This window comes from Solenopsis invicta, chromosome 8 (genome assembly GCF_016802725.1).
Source record: "Solenopsis invicta isolate M01_SB chromosome 8, UNIL_Sinv_3.0, whole genome shotgun sequence".
Taxonomy (NCBI): Eukaryota; Metazoa; Arthropoda; class Insecta; order Hymenoptera; family Formicidae; genus Solenopsis; species Solenopsis invicta.
In genome coordinates, this window is record NC_052671.1 from 2,147,726 (window position 1) to 2,166,033 (window position 18,308).

General features: G+C 33.8%; 1 protein-coding gene across 4 annotated transcripts in view; it reads left to right on the forward strand.

Annotated features, from left to right (window-relative positions):
* The window catches only part of LOC105192838 (cholecystokinin receptor), a 43,255-nt gene that overhangs the window by 20,654 nt on the left and 4,293 nt on the right, over positions 1 to 18,308 (forward strand). For all 4 annotated transcript variants that reach the window (XM_011157092.3, XM_039452947.1, XM_039452948.1 and 1 more), the window contains 7 exons: positions 4,203 to 4,317; positions 12,592 to 12,789; positions 14,185 to 14,370; positions 14,807 to 14,982; positions 15,834 to 16,061; positions 16,608 to 16,852; positions 17,414 to 17,544. In XM_011157092.3, the coding sequence (XP_011155394.1) occupies positions 4,203 to 4,317; positions 12,592 to 12,789; positions 14,185 to 14,370; positions 14,807 to 14,982; positions 15,834 to 16,061; positions 16,608 to 16,852; positions 17,414 to 17,544 (1,279 nt within the window). The remainder of the gene's footprint in view (positions 1 to 4,202; positions 4,318 to 12,591; positions 12,790 to 14,184; positions 14,371 to 14,806; positions 14,983 to 15,833; positions 16,062 to 16,607; positions 16,853 to 17,413; positions 17,545 to 18,308) is intronic.

An 18,308-nucleotide genomic window follows, 5' to 3' on the forward strand; every position in this document is an offset into this window, starting at 1 on the left:
GGAGCAGAAAGATTCCAAAATTTTAATTAATTTCAAAGTAAAAATATAGGATTTATATAATAAAATTGATTGTTGAATCGATTTTGAATCAGATTGATTTGCTTAAAAATCGGATTAAACAAATTGATGTATTAAAAATCGATTCAATTAAAAAATTATTTTATCGCTGTATCATTTTGTATGCCTAAAGCGAGACTTAATGACTTAAAGATATGTGTCATTATCTTTCTTTCTAAATAAATAAAAACACATTTAAATCTCGTTTAAAGTCAAAATAACGTTGGTGCAACCGGATCTTTTGTAATCTTCGTTAAATATAAAGTCATTTTTGTTAAATATTTTATTTTGTCTATGTTATTCTGTAATAAATATGTACGTAAATCAATTAGATTTTTTAAATGTTATCGTTTCCTTATATAGTTATTTTGTATTTACAGTTATTTGTCATTTGATATATCAGATTTTTATAATACTTTTAAAATAAGAAAACACAATAAAAGAGATTAAAATAAAAATATATGTTATTATATTATTCATCATTTATTTTCCATTTGTTCAATAAATTTAAAAACATTAAATTTTGTAAATGTTTTAGTAATATTCCGTTTCAATTTTTATTTACAATTTTTTGTTTTGAAAAACAATCCTTCTGATAGCACAAGTGTAGCACACTATCAAATAGGTAATTTGCAATAGCAAATAATAAAATATAAAAGGTTACATGGCTTCAACTGCCTATCAAAATAAATTTCTAAACATCATCCGAGTAGATAGGTGCTATTAAGATGTAAAAACCTTCTCCTTTTCGGAACTTTAATCGTTACGTCTTTCGAACTCAATCTTTATTTAAAAAATCGAAAATCAATTCCTTATTAAAATAATCAATTTGTATTAAAATTACATCTTTAATAATCGATTAAAAAATCGATTTGTTTAAACATAAAATTGAATCTAAAAAATTGCACATTCCTATTTCAAAGCGGATTTTAATATATATATATAAAAGTCTGACAATTACAGCGGAAAAAAGTGACCGTCATGTGACATTCTAAATTATCTTCCTTTTATAAGTGGAAGCGTATGTAGGCTTTTGTACTTAAAAATCCGTTTCAAAATTAATTAAAACTGAAACCTTTTTGAACCATTTTCTATGAAAAATCCGAAACTGTAAAACCGGAAAAATTATCATAAAAATTACATATTTATAACCTACGCGTTAAGATTCTTTAATCTAGTACCAAATTTAATTTTCGATTGCACTGAGTCAAAATAAGGTATATTTTGGTCTCATTGTTTTTGGAACGCAATGATTACAGTATATAATTTTCAAGCTAAAAGTGCTATGTAAGTATGTGCCGTCAGAATAAACTTAACTCTAGTAACGTGCTGAAATATTCATTAAGCGTTTAATAAAATATAAATATGTCGGTAAACGGTAAAAGTACGAAAAAAAAAAAAAAAAAACTACAAAAGAAGAATCAAGTGTTGAAACGTCGTACTTTCCGCGTGACAATCCTTCGTATAGACAGCGACGAGAAACTTGGATATCTTGAAATGAAACTCTCAACTGTATACGCGAGGCAGACTGAAAAGTTGTAACGCATTGGGAAAAGCCTGCCGCTTACACAACGACATTTCAAGAACAAAAGAAACTATTTTATTCAATAAGACTCCTTCATTCTGAGTTGTGACTTGCATTTTAAATGCATTAATACTGGTCAGTTTACGTAATTTTTTTTGCAAAATAAATGTTCTTCGTTATATGATAAAATTGGACGCATATCTTCACCACTCGCTGCACAGCATAACATACGACACGAAAGAGAAACAAATTCTTCAAATATATCATAGCTAAAGATATTCATGACATTCATAAAATTGTCAAACAATTTTATAAAATTTTATAAAATTTTTCTCTCAACTGTTTCTTGCTTTAAAAAACATAATTACGCGTTTTACATACGTAAAATTATAATATAACTGCACTGCTTAAGCTTGTTGAAAAATTATAATTTCTGTTTCACAAACAGTCTTTGCGCCCCTGCAGGTTTGCACGTGCTAACTGTGATACGAAAACGCGTATTTCGCAAACGCATGTTTCGCAAACGCAGTCGGGATTATAACATCTACGCTTATCGCAGCATTTTTGAGCCTATTTCTCACAAATGTTTCCTGCATAAAGGGAGATAACAGGCATGACACAAACTGTAATATTTATCGCGATGAAACAATACATCTCTATGAAATATCACCTATTTTTGTCGACAGCCTCGATTAACCAAAACCATTAAACCTGTATCCAGTATAAACACTGTATCACTGATATTGCGTTCCTCTTGTAAATTTTTTAGACGCCATATATTTCATAATAAATATTAGATTGGCCGTAAAAATGCTTTTCAAGGTTATTGATGAGTAAAAGCGCGCATAATAAAAGTTAAATATGAATTACCAAAATTAAAATGCACGATACGTATTGAATTTCTTAAATATTCATATCTCATTTAAATACACATATCTCATTCCAATTGAACATTAAAGTCCTACAAATACTTAACAAAATTATTGGTAAGCAAAAGCGCGCAATAAGAGAGTTAAATCATATTTCTAGAGACATCTTGTTAATTATTTTCATTAAGTTTATCCCTCAAAATAAACTATTGAAATTAAAATACATGATATTTATTGAATTACTGTGGCATCTTGTGCGGAGATCGGAATTTACAAGAGGCCGACAAGTTTAAATATTCTTCAAACAAGAAATTTGTAATTGTTTCGGCTAAATGTGTTACGTCCGACTACTTGGAAACAGTTATTAAACTTGTGACTTTTCAACTTTCCGGCTGGCGGAATAGCCGGACCGCAAAACGCGAGGAATAAAAGTTTGGCGAAGCCATTAGTATAAAGCACGCTCGTGGTGATAGTGTGCTTCGTTTATATATCGATATTACTTCTATAGCTCTTGTTTTTTAATCCATTAATACAGTACGAGAATCAAAACGATAGCACTTTAAATGTTTTTCAAATTTCATATGTACTAAATCATTCTATCACTGTTTCGGGGAATAATATTCCGAGAAAATAATTCATAAGGAAACATTAGGAAAAAATATATAAATTTACAATTAATAAATAGAAATTATTTGAAACATGCTATTTCTGCCGAATTATACATCCTGTATTTTTAGAAAAATATCAATTTTTATTTCTTTATATATTATGAATTTCAACAATTTCATGTTATTTAATGTCACGATGTCACAGAACGTAACTTATAGTAAATATAACGCGAAACAAAACTTAGTTAATTAAATTTAGTAAAGTCTCTGTTGCATAATAACAGCGTTGATCTAATACAACTTTACAGTAATTGCAGTTTGCACACTGATAATAGTTTTGTATTATTTTCTTATTTGATCTCTTCTCAATTGATCTACTTCCAAAGGTATCTTTGTTTTCTTATAACTCATCCATTTTAATTCTTTTTTTTTCACAAACTCACATGTGCAGCGATAAAGCAAAGACCTTCATTGTTGAAATTACACGTGGATGTTGAATAAAAGAAAAACAAGAATTCCCCTTTCCCCGCGCGCCAAGATCAGACAGGACTTAGTTTAATTAAAAGTAGTCCATCTTGTTACGAGATAGAAAATGTTTTCTTTTGGAGAACGAAAATTATTTACGCGTCACGTGTTACACCGATTTCGCGTACAGTAAATGTTTCGTACAAACAAAGAAAAAAGATGTATGTATAATATATAACATTTATTTAAAAATATACGAAAACAAATCACGAATCTTCGGGCTACGAGTAAAATTGAAAATTTCCGGCGTCCAATTTACCGTGTCGTTGAAAGCCACTTTCTTGTTGTTTACTGATGATCGATCGACCTGGACTCGCGGAACCACTTTTATTTGTAGTCTAGTCGGGAAAGTGCACGAATGAAGAAACGATAAGGTCATTTATTTCCACGATACTTTAGTCTAAGATGTTTAAACGTCTCGTACAGTAAGCTGCTGTGCTTCGTCAAAATAAAACTCAGGGAAATAAATTTTTCGATAAATTACTTGTGTTTTGATCATCCAGCAAGTGCAACTATCTGTTTACTATTTACGGTTTGGATCGTTGATATTTCTTATTCTTCTTTTATTGCAAACTCTGGAAAAGATAATTAACAAATTACTGTGAATCTCTGTTTCAGGCTGTATCGGATCTGCTGCTCGGTGTGTTCTGCATGCCCTTTACTCTCCTGGGTCAAATTCTTAAAAATTTCGTTTTTGGTCTCGCGATGTGTAAGCTGATACCATATTTTCAAGGTAAGCATCCGGCTCACTGTGTTCGGGATAACGTAAAAATTGGATATTATTGGAAATGAATGTTCAGTTTTTGTCCCATTTCATCCCGTTGTAATAAGAGCGAAAGAAATTTTCGTGAATTCCTGCAGTAGGCGGTGTTGTGGAAATCGCGAAAATGACGTGTTTATTGCTATTCCCTAAGATATTTTATTCCTTACGACGAGTCGAGATACAAATGGAAAATTTATTGAGTAGAGAAATTTATTACCAAGTAAATGAGAAGATAATTGTTTTAAGTCGTATTAAGAGTCATTCCATTCCACCAACCTGTTAAAATGAGAGGCAAAGATTTCTGCTTTAATACAAATGTATTAAATCGATATTTTATTAATTTAAGCGGTGTTGAAGAGCGCCAAATTGCTAATCTACCATTTGCTTGATAAGTAGATAATGATTTTATGTAAAATTTATCTCGTGCGGACATTAGGAAAAAAAATTTAGTGTTTTTTGCAGTTAATACAATTCCTTTTTATTTACACGTATTTCGCTGAAAAAACTAAATTTTTTATTATTTAGAAATATTTGATTATTTTTAAAAAATGCCTCAATTACACACTTTTTGTCGCAGCAACTAAATTGTTTACCTAGTTTTGAGTCAATAAATTAATTAGAGCAGCTACTACATTTTTTTCAGTATTTAGCTCTATTCTAAAAGAATTTTTAAAAGGGAATATCTTTAACAACTAAAATACTTGCTAATAAATATTACAAAAGAATTAAATATGAGCGATAAATTATTTTTTTTTTACCAATAAATAAATCGCTAGATAAACTTTTTGATTAATCGTATTTCATTTTTCGCAGATTTATACAGATAAATCTCATTTTCAATAATAAATCAAGTATATTTGTATACGTTCGAATTAAAATAGAAATAAAATTTTATTAACTTTTACATAAGCGTTTTTGGAAATGTCAGTCGCATTCATAAGTAAAATCTTAATGTTAACATACAAATTCATTACTCTATTATGCACGGATATTAGCATAAATGCTGCAATAGTGGCGCAATTACAAACATTTTCTCGTAAAAGAAATGCATATTCTGGGAAATATAAGGTCGGTGAATCAATAGCTATTTTATTTTGTAAAAAAAAATATGAAAGTTACGCTCTTGTTTCATATTTACCATGTTTTATCATACTTACACAAAAACACTTGTATAAATAAATGTTGAATTTTGCATACATACACACGCGCGCGCGTGCGTGTAAATAAAGACCATAAAATAAAAAATAAAGAGTAAATTACAGTAAAGGGCCCGTGAATTTAAGTCAATTTCTACGTTCGTGAGAATTAACGCGCAGAATTGAGACTATTCGTTGTTCGAGATAGTCTCAATCTATGCAATAATTGTATCGATCGTGTGAACGGCACACACCCGTTATCATGGGTGAAATTGAATACACCTGCCACACAGCAGATAAACTTCTGTGTATTCCAATTTAATTTTCAATTTAATGCGAATTTTCTGCGGCTAGCTCGTTTTCTTTGATTCGTTTAATTCACGAAAGTGACTGCGCGAAAAAGTCTGAAGATTCACTCTCGTTTATATTTTTTCTTTTTGTTTTTTCGAAAAGAGCCCTCTCCAGGGATATTAATAGACGAGGAGAGTAGCATGGACATCGAGTGCAAGTTAAGACTGTTCGCCTTACTTCGCGCATAATTTTTGTTTTATATCTTCATAAATTTCACCGAACCTGCTCAATATTTCATTACAAGATTCAAATGATCACGCAGCAGAGCATGCCGTTTTATCATTTATTTGCAAAATAAAATACTCTCAGTAAGTCAATTTAATTTCACTTCATCTTATACTAGACAAATTATTAACATTAATTTTTAAAAGTTCCATATTTCACAAAAGAAAAGGATTCAGCAGCGCGAGAAAACGCGTGATTTCATTACTCGGCACAAAGATTATATTTCTCTGATATTATCAATTAAGCACTGTTCATAATACAATTTCTCTGTAATTAAGAATTGCGAATATAAGAGACTATAAACATTTGTTATTACACTCATTTGTCTTTTTCGTCTCAAACATCCATCGCGATCTAAATTCGTCTTTTCTCAACGATCACAGATACATAAATCTTCATCGACATTGAATTTCCGCTTGAAAGTATGGCATTGTACATAGGTGCATGATACTTTGATAAGTCAGTTGTCAAAGTACGCATTCCTCCGAAGCTCTCACGGAAATCGCTTCTACTATATGCAACTTCAAGATCGCATATCGAAAAAGGAAAAGAGCATTATGCTAGGTAAAATGCGACACCATTAAAGAAACATTCTTGAAAGCGTCTACAAAGTCTTTGTTACTCTCGACGACGTGTAATAACATTTCTGGATAATGGCATGGAGCACTTGATCAATTTCGTCTAGTTAAAAAGTTAGTTACACACAGTCACGAAATCTGATGGCGCCACTAAGCTTAGAACGCTATTGAGTGACATTTATTTATAACATAATCTAATAATATTTATTTATAACTTAGGGATACTTTCATGAAATATTTATAATATAAACTTTTATGAACGTAATCAACCTAATTATTAACTTAAAAGGAAAGAAAAAATAAAAAGCACACTATCAAATTCAATCTGCGAGCTGCACACGTCAAGTTTACGATAGAGTTACAAAATTAAATTATTTACACGAATGCACAAGTCATTCGCTATTCATTAAAGAAGTTATTGTACACGTCTAAATAATAAAATGTTTTATTAAGTTGTTTATCATTTACATGAACATATTTTATTCTTAAATGCATATGACTTTTTTATGTATGCATGATTGAAATCCATTTAATATTTCATAACGTAACGTAATGCGCGTGCTTAAGTCACTGGATAGATCTCTGATGTGACAATCAATGTGTTACCCAACGCGATACTCAAAGAGCTTGTTGCTGTCAGGCGTGATATATTTCCTAAGCGAACAGCAAATTACCATTGCGCGATGCATACACGAGTGACTGCAGTGATCTAATGCTAATTTTCTAGGTTGCTACATTATGTAGTTTACACGTGACAATAGTGTAGATACGCATCTATTAAAATAATTTTTGCATTCCGAATTTCTGAATTACATACTTATAATCAACCTATAAAATAATTTGATTAAATAATTACTAAAAACAGTTTATCGCGTAATAACAAAAACATGTAATAAATAATTTAAAATATTTGAAATAATTTGATAAAAATTTTCTTTTACTATCAAAAATAATTTCATAATGTATATTTGTCCTTTACATTACATAGTTGATATATTTGCATAAATCTCAGCAGTAACCATTCTCTTTGATACACGAGACAAGCATTAAAATATTGATTTATTTATTCATATGGTTCACTCTCCAAAATTATTAATATCTGAAATTAATTACTAATAACTAAAAACAATTAATTACTAAAACCAATCAATTAAAAAATATAATAAATAATTTACGACTATTTTTCTTTCTTTTGGGAGTGATTTATTCAAAAATAATTTCTTGGAATGATTTATTTATTTGCAGTCTATGATTGATATATTGGGACAAAACAAAAATTTTTTTCGCGTTTTTTTAAGTAAAATTCAAAAGCAATGTTTAGATATTTATACATAGATTTATGTAGAAATGTAAATAGAGACGTCTGAAATATCTCTACAATGTCCCGTGTCGTGTAGCGTGGATCAGTTTCAATTAACATTACTTTATTAAACTTACTCAATTAGCGATTTAATCATCTACGACTATAGGCCTATTGAAAAACGCTACAAACTTTATTTTGATTTCATATTTACATAAATAACAACGTTAGCCATTTTCTTTTATATAAAAAGAAACATGCATTGAAATATTGATTTACTTCTCATAAACTTCACACTTCGAAGTATTAACTTATACTTAAAAGTGATGTGATAATAACTACCGCGCATATGTACATGATACATAGCGATTATTAAAATATTCAAATATTTCCACTCGTATCGGTTGATTACAATAATAAATTATTCTTGATTATTGTATGTGGTTCACATAATGTATAATTCAATTTATTTACATAATAACAAGAGAAATTCCAAATACCTGTACAGAGTATCCCCCCGAGACAACTCGTTAAATCTTAGGTGTCTCCTCCTACAGAAATGTTTTCAAATTCTTTAATTACATCTATATATTGAAAAAGAAAGAAATTAATATTTTTTTTATCCGTCATCATTTTGTACATGTATTACCCGATTCCGGCTTATTGAATCTCGTTGAATATTACTTCTGCGTATTAAAAAGCCTAGCCGTGGGATATTGTGGAATTATGCTGTTCCACGAGAGTGACTAATGCGCACCGACGGGCTCGAAGTCGAATTCCCATCGCGGGGAGATATCGTCCCAAAAGAGACAATTTTAGCGTACGCGTATCTACTCTATTATAACAGTCGCGTTCGTGGAATTTAAACGCACCATCGATGATCGTTCCCGCAAAAATCGCACCTCAAATGTTTCCCGATAAAAGAAAACGATCGTGCATACTTGGTCGATCGCCACGAACTTTTATTGCGCTCGTGGGTACTCGAAGGATATTTCTTCATGTGTATGTAACGCGCTATTAAGTTTGGTCTTACGCCCTTGATCTACGGCTATTCAAATAGAGTCTGAGACTTAGGCGAGGGTTGAGGAATGATCCGATCGTACGTTCGGTGTATTGCTTGTCTCACGGTTGGATTTTCGTCAATATTTTCTGTCTGCCATTCGTTTTCTTATATCTTTCTTTTGATCTTTATTGTACATTGGATTTTGAAACCATACGATCGCAGTTACGCAGCTGTAAAAGCAGTGTATCGCAAATCGTAACTTCTCGTACACATAGCACTAACTTAGGTAGATACGACGAGAACGTGTATTGGTTGAATAAAAAAAGGAAATCGAAACCATAAAGATTATCAGGTATCACCATTTTATTAAGGAATTTTATTCCTGTAAATTTTATGCTTTCTTCAATAGATTGTTCACAAACATGGATTTTCCAGGACACACGGACGCACAGACACACGCACGAGCATCGCGCATATACAGGGTAATCTTCTCGCCGGCAAAAACCCAGCTACCTTAAAATTGAAATCGTATAAACGTTTTTCGTCGTGTCGTGCAGATATTCCTTTTCTCAAGACGTTTTTATTGTTGCGACATAAGCGTAGGATAAACGTGTTTTCTTTTTTTTCTCCCACCATTGTCGCGGATTACACATAGTCGGCCCACGACCCAAATTCGTAACGTTCCGCTTCTAAGTCGTATAAAACAAAGAGACTTTAACGGCGACCCTTTCCGAATAAAACAATACAACTTGCAGAAGCACAGTATAACGTTCGTGAAAGATTACCATATCGTACGTGAACTATTTTCACGTAATGAGCGAGCTCCGTGCCGCAGCCGTATTAATTCGTACATTAATAACGTCGATTAATATGCGTCAGTAACGCGAAATCCAAAGATCTTTATGCAAATTTTTGTAAGAACGTGATCGGCTTAACCGAAACGATAATGCCTATCGTTTTATCGCGTGTTTCGGATACAAGTGCAAATATTGCAGTATTTATTGCGACATTGGTTCTGTAAAATTAACGATTGCCGTAATTTTCAAATCACCGTGCCTCGCGATGAAAGCGCACGTTCTTGTAAATGTTATTCCGACGAAAAAAGAAAATAAAATTGAATTCAAGATAACTTTATCGCGCAGCATTTTTCTTTTCGACTTTAGACGGAGGTGTGGCTTTAAACGGAATCGGTGGCAAAGGTCACAAGCGCATGTACTCAAATGAATAGATGCACTTTCCGTTCATCTTGGGGGCTACGAGGGCTTACGGTAAAGTATATTTAGGAGGAGAGGCGGAAATTTATGAGACATATTGGTATTTCAGGACGATGCTCAAAAGATCCCGATCTTTCTCGATTTAGTCAGCTAGTATGTTTTTCACCGATCTCACGTGGCGCGTGTTTTCTTGCAATTTATATCAATGAGGACGAAAGTGACGGAGGATTTTAGCTTCTTGCGATGTATCAACGAAACTAGCGAAACTCTATAAGTGAATTTGTGCGGGATACAAAACAATAGTGTAAAAATTTCAAAGCACGTAACTATTAATTAATATAACGCTTATAATAAAATTTCAATTCAATTGTATTTAAAAAAATAAACAAGACATAAACAGTTTAAGAAACAGTTTTCATTAACGATTAATGATGCGGGTTCTGAAATCTTTAGTACTTTAAAAATACCAAAAATACTAGTTTTACTCCCATTTAAAGTAGATAATCCGTAAAGAAAGGACTTCTTGAAAGAATTTTTAGTATTCCTTTTAAAATTCCAAAAGTACCGTTTCTACTTCCATTTAAAGTAGATAAACCTTAAAAGAACAATTAACGTAATAAGGCAAGAGACTACAACGAGTATGTTAATTTCATTAACTTTTTGACTTGTCCCTGCTCTGTGCAAATTATTGTCCGAACAAATTCCGTACGTTCTCTATTCTTTCAAAGTGCATAATTAATTTTGTGTCGTAATTAAAGAAAAAATTAACTCAAAATATAATCATGCCTCTGTTTTCTCTCTTTTAATCTCTTATAAGTCACCGTAAAAACTTTTTCTTAATTAAATAATAGTGTAAAAAGTAGGAAATAATTGTTCATAAAATTCCAAAGTAATTAAAATTTAAATTAAAAATGTCATAATTAAAGAAGCAGTAAAGGAAATGAGAGAGAATGCTTAAAGGAGAACCAATGATTGAATGAATAATTCTCAATGAATGAGAACGTATGCACATTTTAATGATGTTAACTACAGTGATAAAAAATTTATGTCAAGCAATTTGTGTAGTAAGGTAATTTATACCTCTTCTTCAAAATCGTTACTGCATTACAATTACAACGTGAATTGATTTATATAATGTCTTATTTTTCGTACGTTATTTTTTTACAACAAAGTTTTTAGCCAAATTGATTTTCTTTAACAAGAATGTCGAACATGCACGAAAAAGAAGAGACAATCTTGTCACGAAGTAAACTTCAAGGAGCAAAGTAAATAACAAAACAGCACAATTCTTTAGTTAATTTTAAACAAAAATTTTTAAAAAATTTTCATTTAACTTTGGAACGTATTTACATAAATCCATAAAAAAGTTGAAAAGTTATAATAAAAGATAACTTTCTTCGACATTGCTAAGAAGAAGCTAAATCAAAATTGGCTAAAGGATCTGTTGAAAAAGTAATGCGCCAGAAATAGAGCATTCTGTATATAAGCGAGAATATAAGCGATTTAAATTTCAATTTGATACGTATTTTCGATTTTATTCTTTTGCGACGCACAATGGTACTATCCACTCTCGCGGTGATGTTGCGTTACGTATCGGACTAAATTGCGTTACGTATCGGACTAAATTGCGATAAATGAATAACGCATTTTCCAATCAGGTGAAGGATATTCGATAAAATCCTGGTAGTATCATTCTGATAAGGATTTCCTATTAATAACCTTGACACAAAATATTTAGTAAGTAGGTCGTGGCCGCGAAAGAATTTAGTAATTGGTCTCGAGGTCGCCGGGAAAGTTCTCTCTTCCTCCATCTGTGTACTTTGAGCTGTATGTTGTGAAAATTGTTTGGTGACACTTTTAAGTCGAAACTTTTCCATTCGCGGCCTTTGTACGTCCGATAGGCGAAAAGAAAATGAACTAGAATAAAAGCGCTCCTCTGTAAGGGTGCATGTCACGTGCGTACATTTTTTTGCAACGTACACCGCTGATCCAGATAGTTAGCTCGAACCTTCCGATTCTATTACTGAATGTAAAACTTTTCATCCTTCTTTCCATCATCGACAATTGGTATTTTTTTTTTTTTTTTTGCTAACGATCGGACGTGTTCTTACAGTTGGTTCGACGTCGTTCTACGTCGAAAGAAAATGAAAAATATACTTCTCTTTCTTTTCTATATATTCCGAGACAGTTTAGTTTATCGATGTATTTTTTTATCCTGAGCTGAGCGGTATGTATCAAAGTGTATGTTACAAATCGATTGGTTGTCGATACTTTTTATCACGCAGAGTCGTATTAATTTTTTTTTTCCGCTGCCGGAGACAGAGTATTAAATTTTACAGAAACGGTCGTGATAACTAAAAATAGAAAAGTTCCATATCCATACACAAAAGTAGATAATAAGTCTGCATGCAATTTAAATGCGGTACGCTTTTTCCAGCCGTGTCAGTGTCGGTGGGTGTTTGGACGCTGGTTGCCATTTCACTCGAGCGCTACTTTGCTATATGCCGACCATTAAAATCCAGAAGATGGCAGACACAGTTTCACGCTTACAAAATGATCGCCGTTGTATGGACTCTCAGTCTCACGTGGAACGTACCGATTCTCGTCATGTCCCAATTAAAAAGCTTAAGCGGAGGTAAGAGATTGACGTTACACGTACATTGCCTCATCTTTAGGTAAATACGCTGAGCAATAACTGACAAATAAATAATAAGCAACTAAAACAACTTCACGTTCTGTAATTGACTCGGAAAGATTATGTTAAATTGTTTTCTTGATGTGTTTTTTTCATTAATTAATTGGCGAATAGCCATCGACTAATTGAATTAATTTACAAGCACTTGAATGTCAGTACCAAATACGCCTAGAATATAACATTCGTAATATTTGCTGCAATTTTACTTGTTGCAATCACTCGCCAGATTGAAACTGGAGTCTTTATGCCGTCCTGACATTTTCACCTCAATTCAATACTAATATTCACCCTGGTCTTCCTCTGAGAATTTCATTCATCCATGTAGGTAGCTTATGCATATACATAATATCCAACTACTGGTGTATTGAATATTGGGCATCTATTTTAAAAGAAATTAGGCCGTTTGGGGGTTTAAAATTTTATTATGATAGAAACTTTTTGGTTGAAATGAAAAATGTTTTAAATAAGATAAAAAACAAGTTATTAATACTAACAGTTTGTTTTATATTTTAAGTTATTTAATATTAATCGCTATTCAAAATTGATTTGTTGCACAAAAAAATGTAATATTAAATTATAAAATATTGTTATTTGAAAATAAGAAATCCAATCGGTAACGGTTCGCTATTACTTACTTTTCACGTAAACTAATAAATCGAACGTAAAATAAACTACATATACATATGTATAATAAAATACAATTATGGTTACAAAGACAACAAATAGAAGTTTATATTACGTGATGCAATTCCTGGAATACTAATCACTTCCTTTGATGTTTCTCGAATATTGAGATATTAATATTGAGATATTGAAAATCAACTGCGCAGCAACATCAATATAATCGATACCATATGTGACTTACGTGCTCAATATTGAGGCAATGAAAGTCAATTGCACAGTAACTTCGATATATTATCGATTAAGTGTACACACAAAAGGTTTATACGTTGAACGTAACAAGACATATACATTATTGATGTTTCGGTGAGCGCATAAATCTCGCGTAAAATTCTATCACGGCGAACGAAAAAAGGAATCAGCCAACTCTTTGTTTGTTAATAAAGTTTACAAATTACGGACAAACGACTATCTAGTTTTAATTAACAACTTTAATTAACGGCTAAGCTTGCCGCGTGAAGAAATACGGGATTAGATCGTTCTCTATTTTAACCAACACATGGTCGTTCTCCGCTGGGAAAATGTGGAGATGAGAAAGTGGAGGCGATGCAGTCTCTCCCCTCTCTCGGTTAATACCTACTAGAACTCGACGCGTTTTACTGGTTTTACTGCGAAGTGGTTGTGAAACTTTTTTGCATTATCTGGCGATTTTAGGAAGGCATAAATGTCGCGAGGAATGGCCGAGCGTCAGCGCCGAAAGGGCATACAATCTTTTCTTGGACGGTACGCTGCTCCTAATACCGTTGCTGCTCATGAGCGTGGCTTACTCGCTGATAGCGATAAAACTTTGGCGCGGCCTGAAGCTCGAGATACGACAGTCATCGACGTGTACCAGGAGACGTAAGTGAAGTGTCGCTTCGATATACGGGAAACGTAGATGTGACAGTACCAATTTTCACGTCGAATCCTGCTGCGTTGGCATCGCGAGAGCCTTGGAAAAATATTTCCCAAAGCTGCCGCTTCGTCAATCTCATTTTATTTTCGCTGATTTTGTAACAAAATATATTGAAAAATTTACAAAGGACACATCGACAAAATTACGTAGCGTTAAGATAACCGATTGTCGATGTCGTAATATTCAATGGCATTGGCTGTTGAATACAGAATGTAAAAATTATGTGCATTTCGCTTTCTCTCGATATTTTAAATAGATAAGAGAAATATATTCATCTGAATATTGAAATTAAATATTATTATACAAAATATGCGGGTGTACGGTTTTTATTTTTTCAGAATGTGTATTAAGATCGAAAATCGTAAACGCTTTGAATTATAGTCGGAAGAACGGAAACTAACGCAACGATTCGGGGTACACGTTACAACAACAATAATGATCGAGATGCAAGGACGAGGATGGTATTTGATGCTTGCGACCCGACGTCAAGATCACGACGAAGCTTCTCGTCTTCCTCGAGGCACTTTCAAGGCGCTTCTCAAGGTGTACCATCTAGGGTGAGAAAATACTGAACAAACATTACCTTAGGATAGAAATTCAGATTATCGCAATCTATGTTACATAAGCCGAGAAGCCCAGAAGTAGAATGCATTAATTATTTAAATTATTAAATAATTAAGTTATTTAATCTGTAATTTGACTCTCTCTTAACTTTGCGATCGTAATATTAGACTCGAGAGATCCAGATCCGAGTGATGAATTTTAATATGGAAAAAGATTGACAAAAATTATCTTTTTAATATTTTTTTTCATAACATTAATATTAATAAACATTTGAAAAATTTTTCCCATACACAAGAGGATCTGAAATTGAATAGAAAATTTTATCGAGTACAAAAATGAAAGAGAAATAAATCGCAAATTGCATGAAATTTTTAAACGTTTCGCTTTTTCTCGATATATTTTCACTGGGAATACTTCGGATTCGATATTACAGCTGGCGCGATTTAATTCTATTTTATCACTGCAAAATGCTACATAGCTAAAATACACAATTAAATGTGACATTCAATAAATTATATAAAAACGCATTTGTATTAACAATATTGTAATATTCTCGAGATTAATACTGAGAATTCTATATTATTTTTCTTACCACTTAATTAATATACAACAATACCGTGGTTTCGATTGTAATTTGCAAGAGTGACCAGTGCATCATTAACTTCCCACGGCTAATTGAGATTTCATAATCCAATAAAATGGCCCGCAGCTAGACGTCAGATAATTTTGCGCAATTAGGACGGCGAATTAAATTGTCTACCGTCTCGAGAATGCCAGCATTCTGGTGGCACGTGCAGTGGTTAACCGTAACATCGCGCTTCTCTTGCTCCTATTCCAAAAAAAGGTGCGGTTACCACGGACGGCGGTCTCCAGGGTGCTTAGCGGCAAGTGTCACGGTACAGATTTGTCCCAGACATCCCGGATTCAGATACGGGCAAACGGAAGTGGCTGCTTAACGCGTGACACAAAGGATATCGCTAACGAGGATCAGCAGGACTCGCCATGTCCGCTCACCAGACAACACGTGATACGCAGCAATTACATGGGAAAAAGCATCGAGGCGAAGAAGAAGGTACGTGCGCACGGGAGGCTGTGATTGATCGAATTGATGGGATTGCGCCCCCAGCGGGTCGAGCAATTTCCGTATCAAAAATTTAATGCAGGATCACGTGTGCGCCTTGCATGCATATAAAGCGCGCATTGTAGGTAGCTGTTCGGCATTTCTCGGAAATCGTGGAATCTGGAGCAAGCGTTGGAAAAACGCGCGCGTTGCCTGCTGCAGTGCATGCCAGGTTACGAGATATTTATCAGCGCTTCGTGGCTGTATTAACCTTTTATTATCCATGCTTGGAGTGCGGCTCGCTCCCTAAAGAATCCTATATTTCTACTTAGCAAATACCGATCATAATAATTTCCATAATAACTTTCCATATATTTGCACGTAAAATGATTTACAATCCCGCATGTACACGGGACTTTGGTTAGAGAATGGCGAGTTGTGCTCTATACGTGAAACGGCACGTCGAGAGACAATGCCACGCTCGTCTTTGAATATAATACCCCGCGGTCAGAAGCACCCTCATCCGAGACCACGCTCGTTACCTCTGTGGTGTTGCAGGTGATCAGGATGCTCTTCGTCATAGTCCTCGAGTTCTTCGTATGCTGGGCGCCGTTGCACGTGATCAATACGTGGTACCTTTTCGCGCCCGAACTGGTATACTCGGTCGTCGGTAGCACCGGCATTAGTCTGGTGCAACTGCTGGCCTATGTCTCGAGTTGCTGCAATCCCATCACGTACTGTTTCATGAACAGAAAATTTCGCCAGGCATTCCTCGGGCTTTTCGACTGCCACCGCTGTTGGAGGTAAAAATCTACTAGAAGAAGCCGCACGAGTGGACGTGATTCTCCTTTACGTACGACGCGGCGGCGACTTAAAGAAGTTATCGTGACGTAAGAGGCGAAAGCTTTGCCGTGTAAATCTGTCCTCTTTACGAGTTGTACCAGTTGGCTGACGGCGCGCGAGATTAATTTCGCGGAAGATACGTCGGAGGTCGAGTTCTCGCGGCCGAATAGAAAGACTCGCAATTACGTAACAGCCGTTCTCACGTTAAGACCCAAAACTTGCTAACGTGCTCCGCTCGCTTTCAGACAAAAATCGTAAAGTGGCAAAGTTTGTTCTGCGAAATGCTTTTAAATATAGAGCAGAGTTAAAATTATGAAATATGAAAGTATGTGCATCAAAGTCTTAGCGCTGCGCTAACAAACTTTCCGTGATGTATTTTTCAAAGTTCGACGAAAGGTGGGGATTTATTAAACCAATTGCAAGATTTAAGGGAAAAGTCGCGCGCGTATTAACGTCACGGTGCAAACGCCGTTAAAACGAAAATAAACGTTCGCGTAAACGTAGCGTGCGTTTTATTTTAGGGTGGGTTGCAGACACAGCGACATCGCGATGGCGACCACCGGAAATGCCGGGCAAGCTGGCAATAACAGCGAATTAAGTGGAAACGACTCGACGGTGTATCTGGGCAAAGCGTCTCTCGTCGCCAGATCAGGTATCTTCCTACTGCTAAATTGATCATTTTATTATCGTCATATTCCCAGAGATCCGCTAGCAACACCAACCCAAATTTCCAAGATTCCATTATGATACTATGATATTACGCGATACCATGTATACGCATAACGGGATTCCATCAAATTATCATAGTATTACTCAATGTCGTAACATTCAAGATTTCATCATTTTATCGCGTGATATTTAGGAAATTTCTGATTTGAGTTTAAATTAATATCGGATAAATTCTGTTCATATCGGAACAAAAGTATGAACGAAATGCCAATCTTCTTCTCATTTAGTAGGTTGATAATAGCTTACTAAAACACGACGTGATCGATAACGGTCCGCCACGGACATCCGCTGGTTTCTCCGCTGGCACACGTTAGAGTTCCCGCGATGTAATTTCCACGATACCGGTTTACATTAACATATATATATATGTATATATGTATATACCACCCTAAACTTTTGAATGAACAATTAGTCCTGCTCTAATTCCTACTTGTCCGAAGCTTAATTATTGCATCCATTCCATCCGAAAATGTTCTCGGGCTGCGTGTCGGATAGTAAAGTAACGATAAAATACAAATGCATACAAAACTTACTACAGTATATTTGATACTACTTTCATTAGATTTTTTTATTTAAAAAAAAGCAATATTTAAATATATATAAAATATAAACAAAATTAATCTGTCGTATAGAATTAATAACTTGTTTTATATTTAGATTTTCATGTCAGAAAACGTATTTCAAAGT